The 11407-nt window shown below is 37.1% G+C and overlaps 1 protein-coding gene across 1 annotated transcript in view; it reads right to left on the bottom strand.

The window, feature by feature from the left end:
• POLR2B (RNA polymerase II subunit B) overlaps positions 1-11407 on the bottom strand; it is a 51902-nt gene that overhangs the window by 22569 nt on the left and 17926 nt on the right. The window contains exons 7-10 of the mRNA XM_049886211.1: positions 5954-6118; positions 2902-3098; positions 2604-2723; positions 1601-1787 (exon numbers count right to left, since the gene is read on the bottom strand). Coding sequence (XP_049742168.1) covers positions 1601-1787; positions 2604-2723; positions 2902-3098; positions 5954-6118 — 669 coding nt within the window. The remainder of the gene's footprint in view (positions 1-1600; positions 1788-2603; positions 2724-2901; positions 3099-5953; positions 6119-11407) is intronic.

Genomic DNA, 11407 nt, shown 5'->3' on the forward strand with positions numbered 1-11407 from the left:
TGTTGCCTTTTCTGTACTCTAGGGAGTTTTCCACCATTCAACTAATTAGTTATAAAGTCCTACAAAACCTACTTCCTAAACATTTCTCAAATTTCATTCCACTCTCTGTCTCTACTAAACCGCTCTAGTTCAAGCCCTAATTTTTTCTCACCCAGGCTGTTGCAACAATCTTCCTGACACCAGCCTTGTTCTTCTCAAATCTTCTCTCTACACTGCCAACTACTCTAAAGCTGTCTTTAAAAAACTAAAAACTGACCATGCCATTCTCTCTGAGCTATTCCCAGCTCCCCTTTCCAACCCCATCTCCCACTCTGATTTGAAAATCCTGAACTGCTCTAGTCTCCTGCCCCTACACACACACATACACACACACACACACAAACTCATTCTTTCTTGCCTCCGTCCCTTTGTTCAGACTATTCAAGTTTGCTCCAGTTTCCTGTGTGCTGCTGGCTCTACCCTCCTCCTCCCCAATTTGGGCTGTTTTCCAATAGCCTTCAAGATCTAGCTCAGGTGTTATATCCTAAGACAAGACTCCTTTTCACCCTCCCAGCCTGGGCTATATGCCTCTCTCAGCATTCCCACAGAGCAGCTGTGCATATCTCTTATTAAAATACTTACTCTACCACGCTGTAATTATCCTAGTATAGACTATAAATTATTGAAGGTCAGGGATCATGTTTTATTCACCTTCGTATCATTAAGGGAAATGTGTGGCACACTGCCAGGCACTTCACTGAACTGAAGTGGCAGCGTGCCATTTATCATAATAAGACATAGTGAGCTATACATGGATGAATCTGCTAAATGGTAAGCTCCTTGAGAGCTGAAATGGTACCTCATTCATGCTGAGAATCCAGCATCACAAACACAGAGTATACCTAATAAATCTTTATGGAATTAAAAGGGGCTAATAATGTAACTTTGCTATCAGTAGTCTTTCTTACAGCACCTGGGTTTCTAGGGATCAGGTGCCTGAAGGTGGTGTCTGAATCCAAATCAATCAGGTAATACCAGTATAAAAATAGACCACTTAAAAAAAGGGGGGGAATCCTAAAAAAATTCCATAAAGCTAGACAAGTACATTATAGGTTTTCAGTCTTATATTAAAAGGTCATACAAAAAAAACCAAAAGGCCAGTGAAACTTTTTTTTAAAGCTTTTCCCCATTACTCCCTCTGAAAAGCAGGTGTTAGAGTTACTGCTTGTGCAACAGGCCAGAACAGAAACATCAGCGTTAGGAGTACCATATTTTGCAACAAAGGATGCCCATTTTTTCTCTGGGTTGGCTTCCAAAAAAGGCTTTTAAGACATAAAAATTTCACTAACATGGGCTGTCTTATCTCCTAAACTTCTACTCTTAATTTATTAACAGTCCTGAGTTTCTATTCTGCAAATTACAACTTAAGTCTAAGTAAAGCTAATGATTGCTAATTTAAGAAAAATTTCATTTTCATAATTCAAAAGCCCTCAATGTTTTGTTTTGTTTTTACATCTGACCAAGAAAAAAAGCAAAACAATTTATATTCAATGAACGAAAGAATCTGCTAGTCCTATAACATCTTTCCTATCAAACTTGGAATTACAATTGATACCCTTACCTGAGATACTCCAGCTCTGGCTTGGTGAGCTTTCTTTTGATCACCCCAGTTTCCAGTAGCTAAAGAGTATTTTAGGCCATCAGATATAATCCTTGTTTTAATTGCCAATTCCAAGTTAAAATCCTTCCCTCGATCAATAAACTTCTGTGCATAGATCCGCACTTCTTTAAGCAAATTCTTAAACATACTGCAGAATAAAATGGTGTTGTTTTAAACATTTAAGGCTCTACAACATGCATTCTCAACAGGAGAGGGAGAGGGGAGACTATTACTATTTTTACATATAATGCAGATATACATACAGTACATAAACATGCATGGGGAAAGATTAGGGGAAAATGTCCAATAAGGTGCCTTAGTGGGTTGATAATAAAAAAAATTAAAATCACTATTCTACAACACACTAACAGAACATGTGCAAAACACTCTAATATTAATACAAGCTTTTTCATATTAAGTTGTCAACATATTTTGTTTTTATAAATAACATTCTAATTATAAAAGTATTATAAACTCATTATAGAAAATACGGAAAAGGTTAAAACGTGTCAAGAGTAAAATAAAAACCCCAAATAACCCCAATACTGTGAGACAATCACTGCTAATATTTTTATTTCCTTCCAGCTTTTGTATGTTTTCATTAAATGCAAAAACAGCATTAATAAAAATTCCAATATCACCACTTAGAATATTAGGGTTTTCTAATAATTCAATAATTCAATCATTATTAAAAATCAATAATTCCGCTTTCTCAAACACTTTTAAGGCTACCAAAGCAATAAAGAACATATAAACGGGTAATAACGTGTCCTCACAAACATGACATTTCAAGACACGAACCAGAACTAAATCTAAAAAAAAATCTAAGCAGATGGCAAAGAGAATGTAGCTAACTTCATATGCATCCAATACGCGTGTCAAAACAGCTCAGTCCCTCCCTGCGCAATGCCCCATCTAAAATGAGATCTCCTTACGTTAATGATTTTATTCTGTAATACCTTACCCTCTAAATAAGAAAGCAAGTAGTGGCCCAGCAAGATCCAATCTTTTGTTTCCATAGTGATCTCTGTCATCCAGTTCTCTTCTACCCAAGGCTGCCAGAAGTAACCTATGAACCATATACCTTAAAAAAAAAAAAAAAAAAAAAGACATAAAAAAGAAAACACACAATTTTTGGCTGTCCCCCCGCCCCACCTTGGTTTACATATTAGAAATATAATTTTTGATATTTTTAGCCTTAAGAGAAAAGCTATCTCAACTGTATCTTAGCAAAGAACCTGAAACAAGGAAATTTAACCTACCCCAAGAAATAGGCTTTTTTGGTCTCACAAAAGTCACTGACGCCAACGTGGGGGAGCATTTCCTTTTGTAAGACCTCTTTTGCATATTTAATTCTTTTCTCTTTAGTAACACCTGGCTTTGCCCCTCTTGAGCCAATGAAATTTAGGGCAACATTCTGTTCTTGGATGACAAAAGCTTCGTCAAGAGAAGGTTTAACCTATCAGATAATTTAAATAAAAGTTATTTTCAAATTCATATTTTCACCTTAAATTTAGTTAACTGTCATTTACTGTATAACATGCTAAATATCTCTGTGAACCTAATCAAAGATGCAAATATTTCTATAAGTATCAAAGAATCACAGAACGTTAAAACTAGAGGAGACCTTAGAGATCTAGAGGAGGAGACAACATGGTGCTATTGACAGAGATCTAGAGATCTCTGAAAGAGTCTATTCATCAGTACAGGCAGTTGTACTTTCTAAAAAAATGCAAATAATTCCACTATAAAAAGAGCTGAGTGTATTTCTTTTTATGTCGTTTACCTTTTAATGACCAATGGCAAAACATCAATTTAGAGAAATTTAATACTCAAATTAAAAATTACTGAGCTACAAACGAAAAAATGTGCCAAGTCATTTTCAGTACTGATATTAAGTTTTTAACATATAAGTAAAACCACTCAATACCTTGTAAAGGAGAATATTTTAAAAGTACACTGTTACAGAGACCTATGTTATGGCCACTAACTAGCTGTCACTTCTGAGCAGTCGTGTTAAATCAGTTTCCACATTTAAAAACGGTTACACAAAATCATCTCTAAATTCTACTAGTTCTAACATTCTAAAATTCCAGTTCTGCACAGTAATGACCATAAGAAAAGAGGGCAGCATTCATTAACTTTGGCCCCTGTAAGCACACTCTAATTCTATCACATACAATGAAATGTCCTCCCTGCCTTTTGGCTTCCTATACTACGTCTACTTGTCACTGATCCACAAGTTTAAACATTCACATTCCAATCATGGAATCAAAGTTCAGAAAAAGGGCACACACGGAAACCAATCGAAGTGAGACCACAGATAGCATAGTAAATGATAGTCATCTTTTTAAAGAAAATTGTCATTGTTACTATGAAACGGTTTTGCTGAAGTTAATACGGATTGGGAAAAAGGAATAAAAATAATAATGCACTTTTAGAAGAAAAAATTAAAGCACTTTTGCACGATGAATGGCTAACCCAGAGACTTGTAAAAATTTCCCTAAGCTTCATGAGAGCTGAAGGACCAAACAGTAATTTTCAGAAAATAACACACATATACAAATCAGGTCTTCCACTTCACTAAGAAAACTCCAGTCTGAATTAGATCTGAACTCAGTAAAAGTCAATCATTTGGGATGCCCTCAGAGCAAAGATAACATATATTATCTTTTCTTCTATAAATGGAATCAAGTTTTTAAGCATTAAAAAAATAAAAAGACATAAGACTACTAGTAAAAGCCCAAAGTAAAATCTAAACGGAACCCATTTTTCTCATTAACACCAATGAAAACTCTAGTAACTAAAATGTACTCCACTTTCTGACTTGTGAAAAACATTTACCCTGTATTTTACCTTGTTTATCTGTAGTCTTAAAAACTCACTAAGCATAAATGTACCTACTCTGGGTAATTCAGGACATCTTTAAGAATATTAAGTACTATTCAGACAAGCATCATCAATGGAACTGGATATCCATCTAGATTCAAAGAACCTTCTCACAAAAACAGTAACTCTACAGTGGAGGAACTTAGGGGATACCACTATAAAATGATCAAATTTAACAATGCCAATAATGGGACAAAGTGACATCTGTGAATCCTGATATGGCGCCCTGAGAAGCACACAATATCACTTGTGTATTTTCCCTGCCAAAATGCATACACTGAATCTAATTATAAAGAAAAATAAAAAAAACCTAAGTTGAGGGAAATTCTACAAAATAAACAGCCTGTCCTCTTCAAAAATGTCAATGTTATGAAGGACAAAGGCTGAGACAAGATTAAGAGAGACTTGAGAGACATACAAAAACAATGCAATGCATGATCCTGGATCACAACCTGAACAAGAAAAAAATGGCTATTAAGGACATCACTGGAACAACTGGCAAAATTTGAATAAAATCTGTAGATTAATAGTTTTATATCTAGATTAAGTTTCCTGATTTTGATTACTGTACTCTAATTACATAAGTGAATGCGCTGGTTCTTATGAAATATACACTGAAGTATTTAGGAATAATGGGATATGATGTCTCTAACTCTCTTAATGGTTCAGAAAAAAACACATATTTACAGATAGAAGGATAAAGCAAATGTGCCAAAGGTAACGACAGTGAATCAAAATGAAGAGCAAAGAAGAGTTCTTCGTACTATTCTTGTAACTTTTCTGTAAATTTAAAATTATTTCAAAACAAAGTTAAAAAAAAAAAAAAAGATACCAACTACAGGTAGTCTCCAACTTATCACATATTCAAGTTACAACAAACTGCACTTATGACCATTTTTTTTTTTACATCTTATCGTTAGTGAAATGTATAACATCTAGTGTTGCAACACCCAATGTGCCGATGCTATCATTCTCAGATGTTCACTCACCAACAAATAAAGATCAGATTTATGAAGACACTGATAATAAAAGGCAATAATAATGAAAACTAAAAGAAAAAAAGAGGTATTCGACTTATGTCAGAACTGACTTACAACAGAGTAGTCAGAACAGAATCCTGTCGTAAGTTGGGGACTACCTGTACTCATTTTCCCTTTTTACTAATTGCACCAGACTGATGGTTTTTATGACTTTCCTCGCTACTGCTTGCTGCTGTCAGTGACCTCTGGCTGCCAATAGTTTTCATGTCTATATTACACAGAACTGAGACCATGCAGGGCTGAATGCTTTCACTACACAGTAAATGGCATGAGATTTTCGACAGCTAAATTACTCTTCAGAGTACCTTTCAACTGTTTCAAGGTAAGAAACATTCAGTAACTTTAAACATTTTGTATAACACTATGAATTCTGCTTTCACATTACCATTTCCATCATCTCTGGATCTTCAAAATCATAAATAATATGCTCTAAAATATCTCTGTCAGACACAAAACCTAATGCTCTGAATACAATAATGATGGGAACTTCTTGTTTGATATACGGTAGAGTTGCCACAATGCGTTGACCAATTGCACTCTTTTTTGCACCCTAAAAAAAAAATCAGAACATAAATACACAGAGCTCAGTCATGTAGAAACATTATTAGAAACATTTACTATGTATGTTCATTGTATATATTTCAAAAGACCATGCTTCCCATACTCAAAAGGAACTCCTATGCCTGCTTTTCAAAACCACTGAACAGGTTTACTATTTTTATGCATAGACAAATCATTTAGATCTGAGCGAACTTCCATTCTCTACTATCCACCTGCCAAGATTCTCCAGAATTACCCAATACTATATTTGGAAACGCTGGTGGCGTAGTGGTTAAGTGCTGCAGCTGCTAACCAAGAGGTCAGCCATTCAGACCCACCAGGCGCTCCTTGGAAACTCTATGGGGCAGTTCTACTCTGTCCTACAGAGTTGCTATGAGTCTGAATCGACTAGACAGCAGTGGGTTTGGGTTTTTTTTTTGGTATTTGGAAATGACCTCTGACTTCAAAAGAATGTGAACATTATCGCCTCACCATCTCCCTGCCCCACTCAAAACCCTACTCAAAAAAAAAAAAAAAAACTTCTAGAAGAAAACAGATGAGTAAAAAAGAGAATATGCATAGGTAAAATGTCGAAAAAAGCTAAGCACAGAATGAAAACTAAGTATCTCAGCTCTGTTCTTTAAGGTATCTCCCTGTTTGAATGTTTTAAAATCAACGAAAAGCTTTTTCACACAAGCTTCTTTTTTTCCAGTCTCTCTGTCTTTAACTATACACACATACAGAACAAAATAGAAGTTATACCAATGGCACCTGGTTTCTCAGGTTTAACCCTATTTCTTCCCTTCAATATCAAATTCACTCTCTATCCTTTCTTGGCCTGACAACCCTACATTATAATGACCCTTCTAATAAGAACTTCTGTCTTCTTCCTCCTCCCACTTCAGGTCTTCTTCCTTAGAAACCTTATCCCACTTACAGGTTCATTCAGCAACTTTTCATAAATGACATCCAAATCGTCGTCCTAATCTTTTTTCTGCACCCTCAGCCACATCTCCAACTGCCATTTGGTTGTTTCTAATTGGACATCAATTTTTCCATTCAGTATATTATTTATTTCATCATAGATCTTTTTCCAGGACCAATAGAACATTAAAAAATAATGCCTACATCATGCACCCTCTGTAACGGATTGAATTGCGGCCCCCAAAAATATGTGTCGACTTGGTTAGGCCATGTGTATTTGTCCTCCATTTTGTGATTTTCCCCATGTGTTATAAATCATAATCTTTGCCTGTGGCTAAAAGGATTACTCAGGTCACCCCCCTGATCCAAAAGGGAATTTCCCTGGAGTGCGACCTGTACCACCTTTTCTCTCTCAAGAGATCAAAGGAAAGGGAAGCAAGCAGAGAGTTGGCGACCTCATACCACCAAGAAAGCAGCACCACGAGCACAGCATGTCCTGTGGACAGGGGGTCCCTGTGCCTAAGAAGTTCCTCGACCAGGGGAAGATGGAGGACAAAGGCCTTCCTCCAAGGCCAGCAGACAGGAAAAGCCATCCCCTGGAGCTGATACCCTGAATTTGGCCTTGTAACCTACTAAACTGTGAGAAAATAAATTTCTCTTTGTTAAAGCCATCCACTTGTGGTATTTCTGTTACAGAAGCACTAGATGACTAAGAGACCCTCCCTAAAATCTTGTCTAAAACAGTTCACTACATTCTCTCCAAAAATCAGTTCTTGTAAGTTCTCTATTTTATTCCCATTGTCCCAGAGCCTCAGGACAGAAACTATGGAATCTTTACTCATCTTCATCTCAAATCAAACCTATCACCAAATCCAGAAGACTTTCCTTGCTTTGCCTCTATGAATTTATTTGCTCATAGCTGCCATGATAATCTCCCTAATATACTGTGTTCCTATCTTTGTCCTCCACAATCCAGACCAATGCTTCTCAACAAAGAATGTACATCACAAGCACCTGCAGATCTTTTCCAAATACCTGTACCCAGGCCTCACCCCTAGCCCTCATTTGACATAGCAGATTTGAAAAGGGGGCCTACCTTGTATACTGTAACTGAGGTAAACCTGTAGTTAGGAACCATTAATCCAGACCGATCCTGATCATCTACCTATCACCCACTATTCAACACACTCGCCTAGCCCAGTCAAAGCAATCTTCTGCTGATTCGTCAAACACATACTATTCACCCTACTCTCCTCCATCAAGAATGTCCTTCCAAGAGGGAAAGGAGAAGCCATGGTTTAGGAAGCAGTGAGTTTCTGTTTATGGTGATAGGAAATTTAGCAATGAATATAGGTGGTGGTTACTTAACATGATTAATTGCTAACACCAAACTGTATACCTTAAAAAAAGTTCTTCCAGTTTCTCTCTGCTTACATAAATGCACACTGTCTTTTAAGGTATAAGTCAAGTCCCCGCTTCTCTGTTAAGCCATTCTAGACCACACCATTCTAGTAATCTCATCTCCCCCAGGTTTCTATAGAACTATTTTGTATAGTCTGGAGAAAGATGTGACAGTCTGCTTCTATAAATATTTACAGTCTTAGAAATGCTATGAGGCAGTTCTACTCTGTCCCACAGGGTCACTATGAGTTGGAATAGACTCAACAGCAGTGGCTTTTTTGGGTTTTTATTTTATATACTAGGTGTCATTTGGCCTCTGCACTATGTTACTATCATTTTATGGCTAAACTCTGTATTCCCAATAAAAGCATTAGCTTCTTCATAAGGACTGTGCATTTTAATTACCTCTCATAATACTCACCAATGTTTTACACATGGAGGAACTTTTATCTTACAAGTATTACTATGAAAAACCAATGGAAACACTAATTACCAAGAAACAGTCATTCCCATTTATAAATTAAAAACTATTTTAACTCTTTAATATACCTACTCTACATCTGTATATAACTTTAAGCAAATTAAAACTGTCCAATCTGTAGGTTCCTCATCTTTATAAGGCATATTATAAAGACGATGTTGGATTCTGCGGCAGAACTGTTTGTAAAAGCACAAGACTGGAAATCTAATGTCCGTCAAAAGAAGTGGCTACCCAAGAAGATAAAATACTTAGGAATAAATCTTACCAAGGGTGTAAAAGACCTATACAAAGAAAACTACAAAGCTCTACTACAAGAAATTAAAAAGGACATACTTAAGTGGAAAAACATACCTTGCTCATGGATAGGAAGACTTAACATAGTAAAAATGTCTATTCTACCAAAAGCCATCTATACATACAATGCACTTCCGATCCAAATTCCAATGTCATTTTTTAAGGTGATGGAGAAACAAATCACCATCTTCATATGGAAGGGAAAGAAGCCTCGGATAAGCAAAGCATTACTGAAAAAGAAGAAAGTGGGAGGCCTCACTCTACCTGATTTCAGAACCTATTATACAGCCACAGTAGTCAAAACAGCCTGGTATTGGTACAACAACAGGCACATAGACCAGTGGAACAGAATTGAGAACCCAGATATAAATCCATCCACATATGAGCAGCTGATATTTGACAAAGGCCCAGTGTCAGTTAATTGGGGAAAAGATAGTCTTTTTAACAAATTGTGCTGGCATAACTGGATATCCATTTGCAAAAAAATGAAACAGGACCCATACCTCACACCAAGCACAAAAACTAACTCCAAGTGGATCAAAGACCTAAACATAAAGACTAAAACGATAAAGATCATGGAAGAAAAAATAGGGACAACCTTAGGAGCCCTAATACAAGGCGTAAACAGAATACAAAACATTACCAAAAATGATGAAGAGAAACCAGATAATTGGGAGCTCCTAAAAATCAAACACCTATGCTCATCTGAAGACTTCACCAAAAGAGTAAAAAGACCACCTACAGACTGCGAAAGAATTTTCAGCTGTGACATCTCCGACCAGTGCCTGATCTCTAAAATCTATATGATTCTGTTAAAACTCAACCACAAAAAGACAAACAACCCAATCAAGAAGTGGGCAAAGGATATGAACACACACTTCACTAAAGAAGATATTCAGGCAGCTAACAGATACATGAGAAAATGCTCTCGATCATTAGCCATTAGAGAAATGCAAATTAAAACTACGATGAGATTCCATCTCACTCCAACAAGGCTGGCATTAATCCAAAAAACACAAAATAATAAATGTTGGAGAGGTTGCGGAGAGATTGGAACTCTTATACACTGCTGGTGGGAATGTAAAATGGTACAACCACTTTGGAAATCTATCTGGCGTTATCTTAAACAGTTAGAAATAGAACTACCATACAACCCAGAAATCCCACTCCTCGGAATATACCCTAGAGAAATAAGAGCGTTCACACAAACAGATATATGCACACCCATGTTTATTGCAGCTCTGTTTACAATAGCAAAAAGCTGGAAGCAACCAAGGTGTCCATCAACGGATGAATGGGTAAATAAATTGTGGTATATTCACACAATGGAATACTACGCATCGATAAAGAACAGTGACGAATCTGTCAAACATTTCATAACATGGAGGAACCTGGAAGGCATTATGCTGAGTGAAATTAGTCTGAGGCAAAAGGACAAATATTGTATAAGACCACTATTATAAGATCTTGAGAAATAGTATAAACTGAGAAGAACACATACTTTTGTGGTTACGAGGGGGGGAGGGAGGGAGAGGGTTTTTTACTGATTAATTAGTAGATAAGAACTGCTTTAGGTGAAGGGAAGGACAACACTCAATACATGGAAGGTCAGCTCAATTGGACTGGACCAAAAGCAAAGAAGTTTCCGGGACAAAAATGAATGCTTCAAAGGTCAGCGGAGCAAAGGCTGGGGTTTGGGAACCATGGTTTAAGGGGACTTCTAAGTCAATTGGCAAAATAATTCCATTACGAAAACATTCTGCATCCCACTTTGAAATGTGGCGTCTGGGGTCTTAAATGCTAACAAGCAGCCATCTAAGATGCATCAATTGGTCTCAACCCACCTGAAGCAAAGGCAAATGAAGAACACCAAGGTTACATGACAACTAAGAGCCCAAGAGACAGAAATGGCCACATGAATCAGAGACCTACATCATCCTGAGACCAGAAGAACTAGTTGGTGCCCGGCCACAATCGACAACTGCCCTGACAGGGAGCGCAACAGAGAACCCCTGAGGGAGCAGGAGATCAGTGGGATGCAGACCCCAAATTCTCACAAAAAGACCAGACTTAATGGTCTGACTGAGACTAGAGGAACCCCGGCGGTCATGGTCCCCAAACCTTCTGTTGGCACAGGACAGGAACCATCCCTGAAGACAACTCATCAGACATGAAAGGGACTGGACAGTGGGTAGGAGA

This window comes from Elephas maximus, chromosome 5, assembly GCF_024166365.1.
Source record: "Elephas maximus indicus isolate mEleMax1 chromosome 5, mEleMax1 primary haplotype, whole genome shotgun sequence".
Classification (NCBI taxonomy): Eukaryota; Metazoa; Chordata; class Mammalia; order Proboscidea; family Elephantidae; genus Elephas; species Elephas maximus.